The 18,673-nt window shown below is 54.7% G+C and overlaps 1 protein-coding gene across 1 annotated transcript; it reads right to left on the reverse strand.

Annotated features, from left to right (window-relative positions):
- Positions 1-8,849: 8,849 nt before the first annotated feature.
- Positions 8,850-10,663, reverse strand: HOXB13 (homeobox B13). The gene is made up of 2 exons (XM_045813718.2): positions 10,060-10,663; positions 8,850-9,103 (listed from the first exon to the last, which is right to left on the reverse strand). The coding sequence occupies exons 1-2, from the start codon at positions 10,661-10,663 to the stop codon at positions 8,850-8,852; spliced, it is 858 nt and encodes a 285-aa protein (XP_045669674.1).
- Between the last annotated feature and the right edge of the window lie 8,010 nt (positions 10,664-18,673).

The raw sequence follows: 18,673 nt of genomic DNA on the forward strand, positions 1-18,673 counted from the left end.
GGAGGCATATAAGTCAGGTGGTGAGGGGGAGACACAGAAGTATTATAACAGTGGCAGTAAAACAGGAGTACTGAAATCACAAATGGAAAAAAAATATATTTAAAAGACGGTTGTTTATTAAAAAGTTTTTAAAGTACGGGTGGGTTTAAAGCCCCATATTTTATTTTCTGCGATGTGGATATGTTTTTTGCACTTTGAGGGTTGTTATTTATTTTTTTTCTTAAGGCAGGAATGTTGGGGGTAATCATTTCAATGTGTTTTAGTCTGAAGTCTCTGGGAAACTGTAGATGTGGCTTCTCTTACTCTGAATCGGATTCCACCGAAACCGTTGTGTCCAACACTGTAAATCCTTAATTTTCACAAATGCCAGACCGGCTGGGTTAACGCAAACACGACCCAAGTGCTGAAGACTTACTACCATTTCTGGAAAGCTCACTCCGTTAGATCTTTGCATTTATTTTTCCAAACAAACGGCTTCGTCTGCGATCGAGTGATTTCTCCTGTACAGAGCTGGGGGTGGGGGGGCAGAGGGCAGCGATGTGAGAGCCGAACAACAAACTAAAATTGAAAGTCTTTCTCGCAGCTTCTGCCTCCCCGCCCCCCCCCCCCAAAGTCCCGATTGCTTCGGGTTCTCCTGATCCGGGTGCCAACCATGGCCCCACTAGCCCTAAAAGATGCGGCCTGGGTCGGTGAACTTGACCCAGGTGCCACACCTCTTCCCCCCCTTCGCCCCCCACAAAGTTAGACAAAGGATGAAGGCCTGGCTGGGTTCTGTCCGGGGCCCAGAAAGCCTGGGGATCCAAGGTCGCAGAGGAAGATAAAACGACAAACCCCTTTGATCCGAGTCCTGTAGCAGGCAAGAGCCAAATGGGGGGCTGGGTGGAACTTGGAGAACATTATCCTGGCTACTCCCTCAGGCCTCTTTTCCTGTTTGCCAGTGTGGACCTGCCTCCGCCCAAAGCAGGAGGCCAGGAGCTTTTCGTTGGTTCGCCGGGACTGGGTGCCTTCTAGGCGGTCGCCGAGCCTCGGGGGCTCCTCGAGGGAGGCGAAGCCGGCCGCGCCCCGGACCTGGAGTAGCGACGTGTCCCCCCTGCCCTGCGCGCCCTGTTCCCATGACAATGCATCTTATGAAGCCGGGAAGAGACCGCAGGATAGTCTTTGATCGTCCCCTGCTCCAGGATCCTAGATTTCTTAAAAAAACAGAAGAAAAAGGAAAAAACCAAAACACTAACTCCGTCTCCACAAGCAGCTCTGCTCAGCCTCCGCCGGCGGTTGCCAGGTTCCCGGGTCTGGCGTCTCCACAGGCCAGCATTTCCTCGGCCACAACCGTAGGGGTGGGGAGGACGCCCCATTTACCAAGTTGAAGGTTCCAGAGCCTGAGGAGACAGCGGTCTCCTTGGGCCTGGCCGCCGCCCGCTGGAATGACCGGCCGAAGGAGGGACGCTTTGAAAATAGAGGCGGCGGTCTCGGAAAGACTACTCGAATGTTCGCTAATAATTCATCTGATTTAGCTATTATTCGTTGGCTATTTATTTTTTAAAGATTTGTTTAAAGTAATCTCTTCACCCAAAATAGGGATCGAACTCACGACCCGGAGATCAAGAGTCCGGGGCTTCACCGACTGAGCCAGTCGGGCGCCCCTCCTTTGCTACTTATGCGTTTGTTTTTCCTTGTTATTAAGAAAAAAAAAAATAGGGGACTTTGCTGCCTAAAAATAAGGTAAGAAAACATGACTTAGGAAAGAGGGAAAATGAAAAAGTTACATTATGTCCATCCTGACTGCAATAGGGCCTCAATAACCGGGATTTTTACTGCAGACCATGCCAGTCTTCCACGGAAGACGAAGAACAGACTTGGATGGCAAACCAATGCGGACTTCTCTGGGACAGGCCCGGCCTCTCACGCTCCGGATCCTTTCACAACCCTCCCTTGCCCCCTTTCTCTCCACCCGCTCCGCGTCCCCATCCAGCTCGCGGAGGGGTGAAGGAATGTTTACGGCCTCACTCAAGTTCAATGACAAACCCTGCCCCGAGGGGGAAAGGCAGCGGACTTCAACCATCAATCAGACAAAGGCCGAGCGCAGGTCTTGGGCGAGGCTGGAATCCGGGAGCCGAGGGTCCTCAGGAAGGGTACCGATCCCGCTCTCCGCGAGCTGTCTCTTTTCCCCTGCCTAGGGCCTGCGGTGCCCGGCCGGTGGCGGGGACACCAACATTTGGTGCAGGCCCGCCTGCGGGGGAGTGGGGCAGTCACCGTGTGAATGGCGAGAAGCGGCTGCTCCCTGCGCAGGCTTCGCCCAGCTCTCAGAACCCAGGGCTAGCACCCCTGCCGGCTCCTCGGCTTTCTCCCTCCGGCTGGAGCCCCGGCCCCACCGACCTCTCTGCACAGCCTGCGTTTTCCAGCCTCCTCCCCGAGTTTTGTTCACATCTTCTCTCCCAGATTTGATATAAATATCTTTCGAGGTGCTACTCCAACACGGCCTTTTCTGGGAAACTCCCCCAGATGCCATGGGGAGACGGGGGACTCTTTCTCACTCCTTATGAGAAAGATTTATCCTGGTTGTAGTCATGGACCCCACCACACGATGTCAGAGGTCACATCTGAGGAAGCTGTAGACCCAAGATCTGGCGCCAAGAGAGAGGCAGGGCTCAGGGCTCAGTTTTTCCGTTGTCTCTCCTACAGCCTCCCACCCCCAGTAGAAGATTTTGCATGCGGTAGGTACTTGGTGAATAAGTAGTGGATTGAACTAAATTTCCATTTGTCTTTAATCCCGGTGTTGGGTTTGTTTGTTTGTTTTGCATTTATGCAAATCTGCCTGGTACACCGAGGAGAAGCCAAGTCCAGGGAGTTTTAAGTGCCCCTCTGTGACATCAGGAGACGGCTGCTGATGGAAACAGGTGTTTGTCAGTGTCTAGGGGGACCTTGTGAAAAGAGGCATGTGGGGGTCGGGAAGAGACTGGGGTCCCTGTTCTCTCCGGGTGGTGTAGACAGAGGAGCTTAGACATTAAGAGCACCTGCTTTGGGGATCAGCTCTGGCGCAGCAGGCTGAGTGACACTGATCAAGTAACCGACCCTCTCTTAGTGTCAATTTCCTCCTTGTATGAAGTGTACGCGCCCTTGGAGGTTCTGTCAGTGTGGCAGCAGTAGCTCTGAAGGGGGCGGGAGCAGGAGGAGTCGGATTGGGTAGAAGGAAAAGGGGTACCTGGGAGTCCTGAGTGTGCCTGTAAATTACCCTGTCCACCCTAAGACCAAAGGATTAGCAGTGTCAGTGCCTACGGACTTGGGCATGTGCCCCCCTCCCGTGGCTGCTGGTCGGGGCTCTGAGCCCCTGCCCACATATGCCAGCAGCCTGCGGCCCCTCTAGTTGCTCCTCAGATCCTGGCACTTACCAAGCTTCTGAAAAAGACGCAGGAATGGGGAGGGGGCAGCGGTTCAGATACTAGGTATACTGATTTATTTTTTAAGTTTATTTAGGTAATCTCTACATCCAACGTGGGGCTTGAACTCACCACTGGGAGATCAAGTCCCACGCTCTTCCGACTGAGCCAGCCAGGCACTCCCCGATTTATTTTTTTAAGGGCCGGAGCCTTTCTCTTAAGGGTGACTTAGTCAATCACCAGTGCTACCATTACAGTTAATTTTCACCGGTTTTCAAAAAATAGGTGTGTTGTAAAGAATGATTATTTTAAATAAGAACGATAGCAATAGCATTAACAATAATATTAATTTTGTCTTTGCCAGGACTCCATCCAGTCGGAGACAAACAGAGGTCATCTGGGGGACTTCGCGGAGGGCGCTCGCAGCCTCCCCCCTGCCCGGGCGGCGCCCGGCCCGCATGCTACGAAGCGCTTTCGGCTCGGGCAGCCGCGCGTCTCTCCAGGAACCAACGTGGAGGGGCCCTCGCCAGGTGGTCGGTCTCTGGTCTCAAGTCCCTTTTAACCGCCCTTCCCTGCCCGCCTAGATCGCGGAGGCCCCACATTCCTGGCAAGACCTCTCCAGGGCTTCCGGAGGCGGGTCCCAGACTGAGAGAGCGGTACGCTGTAGGCCCACGATTAGTTTACCTTATTACGGAGAAACGCACTCTTGGAGGTATTGAAACGCGCCGGTCCCTGATCTGAGAAATGGGCGCATAACAGTCTTGTTCTCTCTGCAGAGGCCAGGCCCGAGATTCAGCTTGCGTCAAGGCCCTGAGCTCGACAGGCGCCAGCCTGAAGGTTTCAGCCTCCGAGCGGCGCAGGGCTCGTCTCGCGCACCTTAGGCTAGAGGAGGAAGGACAGAAGCGCGGCACTGGGCGCCCCACTCCCAGCAGAGTCCGGGGCGGGGCTCAGGGAGAGGGCACACAGCAAATGGCTCCCCACCTCGGGCGAAGGCCGGAGTGTCCCCTCCCCAGTGCTGACCGAGGCGTCCTCGCCTCCTCGCCAACCTCGGCGTCCCCAGCCTTTCTCCAGGCCTCTCCAGCCTTTCCCCCGCAGCTTGACCTTCTCCCTCCTTCTCGAGGCCGGAGGTGCCCCCCAACCCTTCCTCCCCCCTCCCCCCTCTTCCTGCAAAGCTTTTAGGAGAGTGGGGGCGGAGGCGGCGGAGACCACCTACGTGAAACCTGAAGTTCAATGGCAAAGTCCCTGACCCTCCCGCAAACGCTCTCCCTCTTCCTCCTTCCGGGGGTGTTTGAACTCTTGCTGCCGCCGTCCCCTCTCTCACTTCGGGGGCAATTTAGGGGAAGGGAGCCAGTGGTGGAACTTTTCTTCGCCCGCTCGACCACCTCCCACCCCCTTTCTAGACAGAGGCAGCTTGTAGCCGACGGAGGCAGAAAGCCTGCCTTTTTAAGTCTCTCTCCAGGCCCACATCAGCGCCTGGGGCGGGAGGGGGTGCGGGGGGGGAGCGGAGGGGTGTCCCACACGGGTGAGAGGCTGAGGTCCACTCTAGTGCTTTCTCTCCCCTTTCCTGGAGAGGAACTGTTCAGGTGGGGGAGAATATGATATAAATTTCTTTAAAAACAGCAGAACCACCCCTCTTTGGCCCCGCGCAGCCGTCGCCTCGGCCCTTTAGGGCCGCTTTACGCATCCAACCCACGGTTGTAGCGCCGCGGTTTCTAGCACACCCGAAGCAGGCGGCGGCACAGTTTCCCCCGAAGGAAACCTAATTAAAGTGCAGCACTTAGGACCTCGGATAAAACTTTAATGAAGGGGAGGCGGGGAGGGCAGTTTGCTTCGCGTTGGAGGAGGGGAGCCGGGCCGCTGGGAGAACGGGGGCGGGGGGAGGCGCTCGATCAGAGCTTCCGGCTCTGGAGCGACTCACCATAGGGGAGGCCGGGGGGTGGGGACGGGGGGAACCCCGCTGTGCGGATTCTCCGCGGGCCGCGGCCTCCCGGGGTCCAGAGCGGCCGGAAGCGTTCGCCAGGGTGAGTAAAGGACTCCAGGGCTGGAGCCCCCGCCTGGCTCTCCGCTCGGGAATTTAGATTCGAAAAGAGCTTTCGGAGGTCGCGTCTACGCACTTCTCCACCAGCACTCCCTAATTCGGCCTCTGGAAACCTAATAAAATACAACTGCTTTGGAGTTAGAAGTGATTTCGGGCCTGGAGCCGGCGTAGACGCGCCCCTCTGATCCGGTTTGGACGCTTGCAGAGACTCGCAGCCGGAGGTGTTCCGCTCGGAGTACGCGAGAGGGCGTGGAGCGCTGCGCAGAGGACAGTTACGCCTCGTTGGTGGATAACGACGCCCGGGGTATTTTCGGGAGTGTATTAGTGCACTCCCGCAGGCATTTGTTCAGGAGAATGTTGTCTGCATTTACCTATTTATGAACGCTGTGTTCACATGTTTCAATCTGAAAATTTTTTAGCAAGACACGCTCCCCACTCGCTAAAAATGGCCCTATTCCAAAGCAAATCGCTGCAGACAAGCAACGGTAAATACATGGGTTTTGCTGAAATTGGACGCAAATTAGCAAGAGATTTTTAAATGCTCGGTCTGGGTGGGAAGGGGTAAAATTTGCCCTGGGAGTAAAACTGGTGTTTGGAAAGGGGGTTCATGAAAGGATTTAAAGCCAAACGAAATTTAAATTCGTTTTGTTTTGCACAGGTTCCATACTGGGGGGGAGGATGGGGGGATGTCCCCGCGAACTGTTCGACGGAGGAAGATAACACGCCAGCGGCGCGAAGTCCCGGACGGGGGTCTGATGGCGCCGCGGCCTTGCTCCGGGAGCCGCGACTGGCCTGTTCTCTATTCCACATCGCTCGCGCTGCCCTCCTTGCCTTCATCCTGCGTCTCCCACTAGCTGGACCGATCCATCTGCCGACACGTTGGCCCAGTTCCAGGCGGCTCCGGGTCCGGGCGCTCTCACGAGCTGCCCCCCCCCCAAACCCTCCAACCCCGGAAGCCCCAGACCCCAGGCATCCTGAAGCCAGCGGCTCGGTTCGGGGGTTAAGGCCCAACGCCCCGCGGGTTTCCCTGAAATAGCAAACTTCTGCCGGAAGGGGGCGCCCTTGCCTTTTTAATAGTCCACAAACGCACACTGGTAGCGAAATAAATCTCTAAAATTCCAAATCTTTTGTTCATTCTGAAATTATTGTGAACCAACAGTAGAACGAAACTTGAAGTCCCTGGTAGCGGTGTGGAGGAGTTAGAGCCCTGGGAGGGAAGGGTCTCGAGGTCTCTGACTCCTTTGAAGTCTCTACCTAGGCTGGCTAGTTTAGTCCGAGTGGCAGCCCCTTTTGTGGCCTTTCTTCTCCTCCTGTGGGGACCCCGCACCATGGGTCCCCTTCATTTGTCCCACACCCTACCCACATGCCTATAGGCACTGAAGTCTCCCCATTTCTGAGGCGGCGAGGGAGGGGTCTTTGTACACTATCCTTGAGAACCTGCGAGGTTCGAAGCTACTTGCTGGAGACTTTGCTTGAAGGAGAACGTGAAAGGCAGGAAGTAACTTCCTCTGAGCCTGGCGCTTTACCGAGGAGCTTAAACTGGACCACGAGGCTTGGAAGGGTTTTTTTAATCACAAAATTGACATCCCCCCCCCCCCCGCGCCCCAAGCAGACACAGTCTAAGGAGACCCAAGAGGGGAGGGTGACCGGCCACCTTTGGGGCCTTTCCCCTCAGCCCTGGGTTCCTCTTTGGTAAATAGATTTAGAAGAATCTGAGTTGCTTCCCAACTCATTCCCAGGAGAGGAGCCAGGACTGGGATCCCACCCAACGGCGGGCTGTAAACCCCCCAATCCCTCGGCGACACAGGGCTTCCTAGAGCACCACGAGGCTGAGCCAGCTCCCAGAGGCCATTGAGACGGTCACGGTAGCCTCACAGGCGGCTCCTGCTGGTGCCTGGGTGGTGCAGGTCCTCTCCACTCTGAGTCTGGGCTCTGGATCGCAGGGAGTGTGTCTGCCCGGATGCCCCAGCCCAGGCTGCAGGAAGACCCAGGGCAAACCCACTGACTTGGCTGAGCCCCCAAGGTGGTGAATCCCACAGGGCACTGGGCCCAGGTACACCACATGAAGGAGGCGGCACAGAGGCGAAGACTCCGTGTCAGGGTCCTGGGCTCTGCAGCTCTGCGAACAGCCAGTCTGCCCCAGGTTTCTGGAATTCCACACTCTGAGTCTCTGTCTACGTGGACGGAGAAAAGAGAGTTGGCGCCAACGTGATCCTGCACCCACCCAAGGATGCAGGGTACTGGGACTAAACCAGGGCAAAGTGATAAGGAAAGAAATCTTCAGCCACTGTTGCCACTCAGACTACTGACCTGGGTCTTTGGGTTTCTGCCACCCGCTGTTCTCCCCCCCCCAAAAAAAGGGCCTGTCCCATCTCCCAGGCCTGAGACCCACAAGCTTCTCTTGGTGTTAAGGGGAGGCAAGCAGAGGGGGAATGGGTGGTGAAGGGCCATTTTCTGGTTTTCTCTCCAGCCTGGCTATTCCAGCGTGTTTGCGATGTGCCTGCCAGTAAGGTCCCATTCTACTCTCTAGTTCTGTAACTATTTGTGCCCAGGAAGGGCACGTCTACAAGGCCACAAATACCTATTTCATGTAGCTCCCAAATGCCCAATGAACCATAACCTGGACAGAACCACCTGGAATGTTAAGGGAAGACTTGGAAAGTTTAGGGGAGGAAATGAGAGATGGTGAATTATCCGGGCGCTTTCTCAAACTTTTTCTGGAGGAAGGAGGACTCGGGAGGGGAGCTCCCTGGCTTCATTTTCACAGGACGAAATCTAAGAGTTAAGGATGGGACTTCTGAGACCACTGCGTACCACCTAGGGGGTGGGCAGGGAGGGAGGGAGGGCACGAGGGAGGGAGAATGAGGTACCCTCCAGTGTTGTCCATCCTGCCCAGGTGTCATCTTCGAAAAATGCTAAGTGAGCCACGGTAGTCACAGGGATGAATCTGCCTTTTCTCCTCTCCACTGCAGTCACTGGGCTGGGGGATGGGATTTGGAAACGGAAGTGGATCCAGAGGAAGCTTCCCTGCCTTGGGTCTCCCTCCAAGTTTATTCATAATCAGCTCAATCCATGCAAGCGGTTTCTAAGTGCTCTTCAGAGCTCTAGATAGAAAATATGAAACTAATTATGGCAACTCCTACTGGTTATGGTGATTACTGCCACCGCCAGGATGAACGATTGTGACTGGGACAGGTCCTGGGGGTGGTGTGCTACGCTGGTGGATTGGACTGGGACTCTGGGCCTCACTGGCTCCCTAGAACACATGGGGGCACCCAGGCCATCCCCGAGGGACCGCCCAGGAGCTGTGGCCTGGGAAAAGCGCAGCCTCTGGGAGCCCCTCAGCAGAGTCCTGCGCTCCAGCCTGGCCCCCGCAGGTTCCGGGTCTCCCCAGGATGCTCCCACTTCTCTCCCACCTCCCCAGCCAGGGATCTCCCTCACGGAGTAGTGGTGGTCTTGACCTTGGCGAGGACTTTCTTCTCCTTAACCCGGCGGTTCTGAAACCAGATAGTGATCTGGCGCTCTGAGAGGCTGGTGGCCGCCGAGATCTTGCGCCTCTTGTCCTTGGTGATGAACTTATTAGCTGAATACTCGCGCTCCAGCTCCCGCAACTGCCCCTTGCTGTAAGGAATGCGCTTCTTTCGGCCACGTCGGAAGGCGCAGCCTTCTGGAGGGTGCTGAGCGCCTGACTCTGAGCCAGAAGAAGGAAGGAGAGAAAGCCACGCTCAGACCTCTGCCCGCAAGCCCAGGCGCAGACCCAGGCCCTGCAAGCTAAGTAATCCTACGGAAGCACCCAGATCACACCCTTCAGACACACGTGTGCTCCCACTCCCCCGAAGCACAGGGGGACACCTCGGCTTCCGGCTGGTTTCTGATGGCCGCTCAGGCTTGGAAAGACTTCTGCACCCACCCTCACCTATCACTGTCCTCACGATTGCAGGTCTACAAACACACCCGTCACACACAGCCGGACCTTTGCCCACAGCCACGTCTATCCACCCTCACATGCATTTTCAGGCTCTTGGCCACTCTCACAGATTCTACAGGCAAATTAAGTAGAGTCAGGAACACATTTCTGCCCCCACTCCCAATACACACACACACACACACACCCATATACACACAACACAGACACATACACACACCCCTAAGTTATGACTGCAGGAAATCTAAAATTTCCTTTGGAAACTGAAAAATTCATCTGAGAGAAAATGAGGGCTTGAATTCTTTACAGAACATTCAATATCTGTGTTCCTACCCACCCCACCCCCATACTCACTGAACTGAGTCATTTAGCCTTTTGGGAGAATTAAACCTGGGATCTGAGAGGTAGGAACAGCCTGAGCCTAGGCCCCAGCAAAAAGCACCAAAGACTCGGACATACTGAAAAGCTGGTCCCAAGGCCTCCTAGGGAGACGAAGGCACCTGGAGGCCCACAGGCTTCAGACCCCTCACACGGACCCTCTGGGGCCTCCCCCGCCACCCCCGGGCTCTTCAAGGGCCTGAACTCTCCTTCAGAATCCCAAGAGCCAACCCGAGCTCCTCCTCACCAGCCCTGGCTCCCTTCACTTCCTCCCCTGCAAGTGCCCCTGCGGCCTACCCCCCACAGTCAGCACCAAGGGGCCCCCAAATAGTAGGGCAAGTTACCTGCAAATGCCGCCTTCCAGAAGGGACCCGGTGGGTTCTGTTCCCCCTGGCAACACATCTGGCCGGTCCAGCCACCGGCGAGGGCCCAGGGCTGGTAGCTGTCGACCTGCAGCAGGGAGTCGTGGCGAGGCTCCCCCGGGGCGCCCAGAGTCTGCACCACCGACACATCCAGGTAACTGGCCATAGGCTGGTAGGGTCCCGGGTACCCCGGATAGAAGGCAAACTCGGTGGGGCGGCTGGGGTACTCCTCCCCGGCCGTGGCAGGCTCCGCGGGGTAGGCAGCTAGGGAGGCCGCCTGGGCGCAGGGTTTCAGCGCGCTCCGGGACACCCGGCAGGAGTAGTACCCGCCTCCGAAGTAGCCGTAGGGCACCGGAGTCGGGGCCGCCCCCTGGGGCACCCCGGGGCAAGGGTGGCACTGCTTTGGCGGTTCCGCAGAGCCCGGCAGGTCCAGCGGGGCGTAGCTGACGGCGGGCATCAGCGCAGGCGCCCCCGCCGGGTGGCTGGTCAGGGGGGAGTGGGCGGCTAGATGCCGGCCCCCTCCCGCGGCCGGCAAGCCTTCCAGATCCTTGGCCCCGTCCAAGGTGGCGTAATCGCCAGGCTCCATGGGGCCGAGGGTCGGCTCATGGGGTGCCGGGGGTGGGGGCGGATCCAGGGGGCACCCAGCTCGCTCTCCCCACCCAGGCCCCGGGAATCCAGGGCGTTTTAAATCGCTCCCAGCTCGCACGGCGCCTGCCTTCGCTGGGCCCGGCCGTCCTGACGCAGGAGACGCAGGTGCCAGGGCACGCGCGCTGATTGGCTGCGGCCCCGGGCCGAGGAGCTAGTAAAACCTTCACGGCAGAAAATGCGAAAATACTTTACCCCTGCTTCTGTCTCTCTCCCTCCCGTCCTCCCTCCCTCCCTCCCTCCCGTCCTCCCTCCCTCCCCCATTCTCTCCCTCCCTCCCCCATTCTCTCCCTCCCTCCCCCATTCTCTCCCTCCCTCTTCTCCTCTTCCCCTCTCTCCCTCTCCCTCTCTCCCTCTCTCCCTCCCCGTCTCTTTTATTGCATTTGAAAACAAGAACAGCGAGGAAAGCTGCTTTCCAGTTTGGGGCTACCCAGCTCGGCTTTGGCGCGCGGGGCGGGGGGGGGGGGGGAGGAGAGAAGTGGGAGGCGCAGGGAGAGCAGACAAGGGGCTGACCCCACCTCCGCCGCCTCCTCTCCCTCCCTGGCTCTCTGTCTCCTGTGCTTTGGCAGGTTTAACGAGAGAATAAAAAGCTCTCCCAATAAAGTGTGCGTCTCCTGGGGGGAAGGGGAATCGGGGGTGGGGCCCGGGAGGCCGCTCTGCGCCTGAAAGGGGAACCTGGGAATGGTCATGAACCAGAGGAGGCTGGGAAATGGGAACTAGACGGTATTTCTGGGAGCCCCTGGCTTTGGGTCCTGGGTACAAGCATCCCAGTTCCTTCTAGGTGCCCCTCCTATTCCGGATGCGCGTAATAGCTGTCCGGGGAAGTGCCTGGGAAGCCCCTTCCCCAGGGATCCCAGCTACCGCCCAGGCGGCTCCCGGATCCGGGTGGGGCAGAAGGGGAGGGAGGGGGACAAGATCTCGGAAGAAGACGGAGGATCTGGAGCCTGGGACGTGCAACGTTCAGATCTGAAGGGGAAATGGAGTTTCTACACGGAGCCTCTGAAAGGGGATCTGGATTTTCATTTATGGTGTGGAAAGAGAGGATGTACGAAGAGAGGACACACCTGCCCTGTATATTCAGAGAGAGAGAGACAGAGACCCAGGGACCGAAGCACAAAGAGTGAAAGGGGAAAAGTTGAAGGAGGGAAAGGGAGAGGATCTTGCAAAATCCTGAAGTACCAGCCAGAAAAGAGGACCTCTTTTCCCCATTTTCTGCGGTCTAAGGGATTTCTGGGAAGCCAGGCCTAATTGGCCATGCATTAGTTGGAGGGGTTCTGGACCCCAAGAAAGTAGGAGCCTGCCCTATGCTGAGATGTCTAGCCTCTCGGCTCTGCAGTTCTCCTCTTACGTTCCAAGAGGCCCAGGTAACTCACCCTGACCCTGGCACATTCCTACCCAAGCTGAGTGTCCAGAAAGCCCAGGAACCCTATCTGCTGCCTCCATATTTCCTTGGAAGGAAAAAGAGATAGAAGAGAGAGCCCCACCGCTGTTGGGCCCTTTTGTACAGTGCAATTCAGAAGACTCAAACTAATTTGTTTCACAAACATTCAGAGGTTTTATTTCCTTTGCTACCCCTCCCAAATCCAATCCTTCTGAGTCTACTACATTTTCTAGAACCCCCAGTTTTTCTGAAGAGGGCAGGAACTTTTCCATTCCACACCAAGGTCATGGCACGTATATAGAACAAACCACCCTGACTCTAGGTCATGCCCAACCATACCAACCTGACCCTGAACCTGAGCCATCTTTTCAGGAAAGGGCCCGTGCAAACTGGAATTTCCCCAAGCTGTGGGGCTGTAGTGGAGATTACAGCTCGCCCTCCATGAACATTGCTAATAATAGAAAACACCAAGCACAAAATCCTTGATAGAGTTTATTGTATCTGAAAACAATATGAGAGATAAGGGAGAAGATATCTCTTTGATGCTTTCTAGTTTCTTGTCATAGCCTCTTGCTCGTCTAACAATGAAAGGCAGAACTACCAGGATTTGTACCTAAAGACGAAGACTTTTTCACTTTGTTGTTGTTGTTGTTATTTAAATATACTCCACACCCAGTGTGGGGCTTGAACTCACAAACCGAGATCAAGAGTTGTGTGCTCTACCAACGGAGCCAGCCATGAGCCCCTTTTCACTGGTTTTTACTTGGTAGATGACAGTACAGGCATATAGATCCCTAAATTTAGAAATAAATAATCCTAATCATAGCTTATGACCCAGCAATTCCATTCCTGGACATATACCCAACAGAAACGAATGCTTATGTCCATCACAAAGTACGTACTAGAATGTCCAAAGCTGCTCAATTCATTGGAGTTCAAAAATAGAAACAACCCAAATGTCCATCGGTAGTAGAATGGGCAAGTAAATCATGGGGTAATTAAGGAACAGAGTACTATGTAGCTATAAAATACATAGATATAGCTACACGTAACATAAATGAGTCATGCAGATTTGTGAATGAAAGTAGCCAGACACAAGAGAGTACTTTCGTATGATTCTATTCCTGTGCAGTTCAGAAACAGACAAAATTTATCTATGGTAATAGAGGTCAGAAAAGATTACCCTGGGGAAGGAGGCTTCCGACTGGGAGGGGACATAAGGAAGCCTTCTGGGGTGCTGGAAATGTTCTCCATCTCAATCTGTTTGCTAGTCGCCTGGGTGTGTTCACTTTGTGAAAATTCAAGCTGTACACGTGGTATTTCTGCACTTTACTGTCCATCAGTTTTCTCTCTATTTTTAAAGGAAAAAGAATGAAATACAAGAATTTAAAGATGCCTGGCAACACTGCCTGTCATCGTGATTTGGGGATATGTAGTGTTCTAACTCACGTCGGGGAAATTAGCAGCCAAATGCCCAGAGTTCTGCACGACTGTGGAATGCAGAGAGAAGGAACTCACACCCAGCCCTGCAGAAGCTCTCCAGCTGCGCGGTTGACCCCTATGTAAACAGATACATTTCAATACAAATAAATTCCATAGGATTTTTGTTTCTGTTTTTGTTATGCTCTCCAATTTATTTAGTATCTACAAGATCCCAGGGAATATTTCTGGATGGCACGTTCATCAGCGTATGAACATGTGTTCCCACTTCCTGTACGTGTATAGGTATGTGCCTCTGCCTGTGACCTATCACAGACCTTACCTGGAGTCAGGTAAGGTAGGACTAATTCTCCTTACCTGTAAAACTTACCTATCTCCTTATAGGGACAATAATTCCCACCTCACAGGAATGCTGTAAAGCTTAAGTGAAATTTTGCACTTGAGAGCATTTTATAAACTGAATAAAAATGAGTTCTGTCTGTGCTTCTGTGTGTATATCTGTGTCTAATCAACTGCAGCCACCCGTTCTTATTTGAAGAGAAAAGGACAGTTGCCCTAAAGAGTACCTGTTACTTCTCACTTGCCTCTTTCAGCCCTGAGTATGCCCGAGATTCCCCAAAAGAGCAACTGAGGCTCAGAGCCTCCAGATCCTGGAGCTCGATGAGAGCTCTTGGCTGAGGTCTCAGGACAACCCAGACCTCCTGACTGCCCAGCCTGCGGGGCGGGGGAAGCCAACCCTTCCCCCAGCCCCACAGATTCCTTTGTGTCCTGCTGGGAGCCTCCTGGCCAACCCTCGGGGACCCCCGAGCCGATCCCCAACCCCAGCTCCCTTTAGGGACCCAGCCAAATGCTCTGAAAGCCTCAGCTGCTCCTTTACATACCGCCCAGACACCTCCAGGAAGGTCAAGGCCAAGTTGGAAGTTAAGAGTCTGTTTACCTCCGGGAGCCCATTCAGCGCGGCCCCACAGACCGCCTAGGACCTTTACAGCCGGGCCTTTGAGCGCGGCCGCCGCGCCCGCAGGGGTTCCGGCCACGGGGACTTGGAACCTGCGTGTCAGCTCCCGCCCCTGCCCCGGGCTCGGGCCGCCAGCGAGGGGGAGGGGGCGAGAGGAGCCACTCGCCTTACTTGGGGCATTTGTGAAAGTACGTATTTTTTTTACAAAGCAAGGTGTGCGCCCGGAGGCTTCGTTCTCCCACCTGGAACAGTGTGTAGGACCGCGACGGCCGCAGGCCTCAGGTCGGCCTTGGAGAGTTAAGGCGAATTTATCAGTTCGTTTTCTGGAAAGGTCAGGGCTCCGCTGCCGCTGAACTGCTCGGAGTCCTTTCTGAAAAGGGCCTAGTCGGGGCGCGCTCTTTTCTTTCGTCGTTTCTAACATCCTTTCTTCCCCTCTGTATTTTCTCCCGGCCGTCTTTAGTCTCTTGGTATCTTTCTTTTCTTTTTTTACATTTGTAGTTCCCTTTACGCCTTGCTTTCCTTCCATTTTAATGAGGTTTCTTTTTGCACGTTCTTCCTTGCATTTTTGCTTTCTGTCCGTAGTGCTTACCTTCTCGCCCACCCCCCATCCCCGTGTCGCTTTATTTAGCCTTTGGTCCCCTTCCCCCCTATCTGTCTCTTACACTATTTTTTTCTCTTCGTTTGCTTTTTCCTCCTTTCATTTTTCTTTCTTTCGTTTTCCCTTTTTTCTTCCTCCTTTTCTGTCTTTCCTTCTCATTTATTTCTTTATTATGTTGTTTTTTTTTTTTTCACTTTCTCCCTTATCTCTGATTTACTGCTCTCTGTCTCCTTCCCCCCAGTGCACACGCTCGTTTTTCCTTTCCGGTCCTCTCAATTTTCCATTGTTCTTCTCTGAAGTCTGGAAGGGGCCTGTGGGACGGCAGCTCCCCGTGGCCTGGGAGCCTGCCCCTGGCAAGGGCTGTCTGCAGGGTGGCCTGCACCGGGCGGCAGCCTCAGAGCCCCGCCAGCCGCTGGGGATGAGAGGGGGCCCAGGCCCTTCTCTCGGGAAGGAAGTCAGGCGGGGCCTCCCCCGACCTTAGAGAAAAGTCTTTTGGAAAAATTGATGGCCCGGTAGAGGAACTACAAGAATCAGGCATTGGAGGCACAGCTCTTCAGAAGGAGGCCACGGTCACCTCCACCATCCCTTCCCACCCAGGGAAGCCCGGAGACATCCTGGGGATGAGGACCCTGTCAGGACAAATCCTAGTGCTTCAGAAGCAGGGACTGAACAGAGAGCTATGAAAAGAGCTGATCGGGCCCCGGCACGGAACACTGGATCTGAGGAGCAATGAAAAGATGGTCTGCTAAGGGAAGCAGCTGGCTCCAACCGCACAGCCGCGGCCGCCTGCCCTGATGGCGCCTGGAAACCAAGAGAAGCTCTAAGCCAAGCCCAAGGACCGTGAGTGGGGTCCCAAGAGCAGCGGGAAGGAGGGAGGCAGAGGGGAGCAAAACTGAGGGTCGCTGAACAGACACCAAGAGCCTCCAGTCCTCTGGTCGTGCAGTGGTGGGCAGGCTGCCCGACCCCCTGCCACGTGTGCCCTGGGCCTGTTGCTCAAGTCCCCAGTCCCCTCTTCCCACCCTGGGCTTTGCTGGGGAGAGACCTCGGTCATCTACCCAGGCACTCAAGCCAGAAAAGCCAGCATGGATCTGGCCCAAACCACGAGGAATTTTGGGCCTAGAGGGCGGCACAGCAGAGCACAAGTTAAGCAGGGTTTTGTTGGGTAGTCATTTCCACGCTGGGAGCCTCTGTTTTCCTGTCTGCCTGTGTAAGAAGAGAAGGGCTGGACCAGCTCTCTATGTCTGCTTCAATGTTCCCTTTGGGCAGAAGAGCGCAGCAGGCAGGAGCCGAGAAGGGAGCATTCCTGGAGGTTGAGGGCCTTAGTGCGGGAGAAAAAACCACAGAGAGCTCCGCAGAGAGGCCACTGGGCTGGCCACTGATTATTCTGCAAGGATCTAGGGCAGGGCGGGGCACACTTATTAGGGCCTTGAGGGAGCCCTGCCCTGAGACCTGGCTTCGTGGGTCAACTGTCATGGGCTGACTCAGTTGGGATGGTCCGCCCCAGGGTGTGAACTCCACAGTGACCCATTAAATGGGACCAAATTGGTGCGGGAGATCACCTCCTCTACCCTCATCCTGCAATGCCCTGAGGGGCCCTCTGGCCTCCCTGATCACACACACAGGCTGGAAGTGGGGTAACAGGGGTGGGAGTCTCAAAGGGAGACTCAGCCAAAGTCTTCGGGGTTTGCAGCAGCTTCTTGGGTCTTGAGAGACTCGGCTTCCTATGTTCTAGCCCCTGGGATCCTGGATGAGACTCGGGACTGGGGAGTATATCAAAAAAACCTACCTACAAATTCCAGAAAGTAATCTGAGTCGCTTACAACTCCCCACCCCCATCTCCATATTGTTTCTTCCATGTGGGGCGGCGGGGGGGGGGTGGAGATGGCTATCGATAATAGATGATAATTATCAGGATAAATCCTGGCTACTGTTAGGACTCCTAGTGTGTAGACCCTGCTGGAGACGAAGACTGAGTTTTCACTCCTGCAATCAGTGCAATGTCAGCGCCAAGACTCTGGCCCCTCGAGGACAGACCCACCCAATTTTCCTAAAGGCTTAGGGGAGAGTACAGTTTGAAAGATTTAATTTCTTGCTCTGATTCCCCCATTTCCCTTGAGAAGAGGCCTGAGACCTTTCCAATGGTCCAGAACTTGACCCTCTTGTGGCCCACCTCCTTTTTCTCGATCTCTCCCCCACCTCTATAGCAAAAGATTTTCCCTTTGCTTTTCACTAAGTTATCTGTTCCAAGAAACAAAGTTGGGAGAGGAGAAAGGTAGGCATTTCTCACATACACACACACACACACACACACACGCACTCGCACTCACACACACACGCACACGCACACCATGTGCTTTTCTGAATCTCAGCCCCAGCCTGAGATGAACATCGGATAGTTCTCAGTTACTGCCTAAGTCCTCTGACCTGGCGGAAAGTCCATCTTAGGCAGACCACCAAGGTTCTGGGCCAACCCTTCATCCCAGACCCCAACATGTTAAGAGTCCGGAGAAATCTGGCCGATCCGCTGCTGCCTGTCTACACCGACCCTAAATACCCAGAGCCCATATTGGGCCATACACAGGGAATCCTTCCATTAACATGAGATTTGGGATTGGAGCAGAGCTGTGGGCTCTGGATCTCTTGGGCTTGAACTAGTACTTCTTCCCCTCTAGCCTCCTTCAGGGGTTTTCGAAGAGCTCGGAGAGGGTAGCTGAAATGTCCTTCACTTTAAATTGGAAAATCATCTGCCCAAAAATGTTTTGTATTTGATCTTCACAGAGTCTATCGCTTTGTCCAGGATTAGAGGAAACTATAGCTGCTGTTGGCCCTGGTTGCTGGAAATCCTCCCCCAGAGACATGAAGAACATTGCTCTCCCTCAACCTGTTTATATGTCTGGGGTAGGGCTTGGGAGAAGATTCTGATATTGGAGGCTATCGTGTAGAAATTTTTTTAAAAAGATTTTATTTATTTGACAGAGAGAGACAGCCAGCGAGAGAGGGAACACAAGCAGGGGGAGTAGGAGAGGAAGAAGCAGGCTCCCAGCGGAGGAGCCTGATGTGGGGCTCGATCCCAGAACGCCAGGATCACGCCCTGAGCCGAAGACTGAGCCACCCAGGCGCCTCTACCGTGTAGAAATTCATACCAGGGGCTAAGGATCTAGGAGCTGAAGAGGGTAGAAAAGCTTCCTCCTCTGAAGTCATTCATTAGAGTTATCTCTAATTGGGGGACATGTGGAGCTCCCCTTTTTCTCTTCTCCCCTTGAAAAATAGGAAGTCCCAAATTCTGTAGTGTTGGTGTTTGGCATTGGGAGTAACCTTAGACATCCTTCAGTTTTAGCCAGTGATATGCTCAAGTGGTTGGGTGGCAGATGCCTGGGGGAAGACCCTGTCTTGCCCAAGTCCGAATGAATTGACCTCAGAATGAATGGCCAGGTCCATGGTTCCAGGCAGCTCTGAGCTGCCATAGTGGGAGCAGGAGGACAGATGAAGAACACAGAAGGTAGACAGCGCTGGCAGCTAGATGCAGCGGTGGAACTTGCAGCCATGCCCTCACTGTCGCTCTCCATGCTTGCCCCCG

This window comes from Ursus americanus, chromosome 23 (assembly GCF_024610735.1).
Source record: "Ursus americanus isolate L20-20 chromosome 23, mUrsAme1.1.p, whole genome shotgun sequence".
NCBI classification, from domain to species: domain Eukaryota; kingdom Metazoa; phylum Chordata; class Mammalia; order Carnivora; family Ursidae; genus Ursus; species Ursus americanus.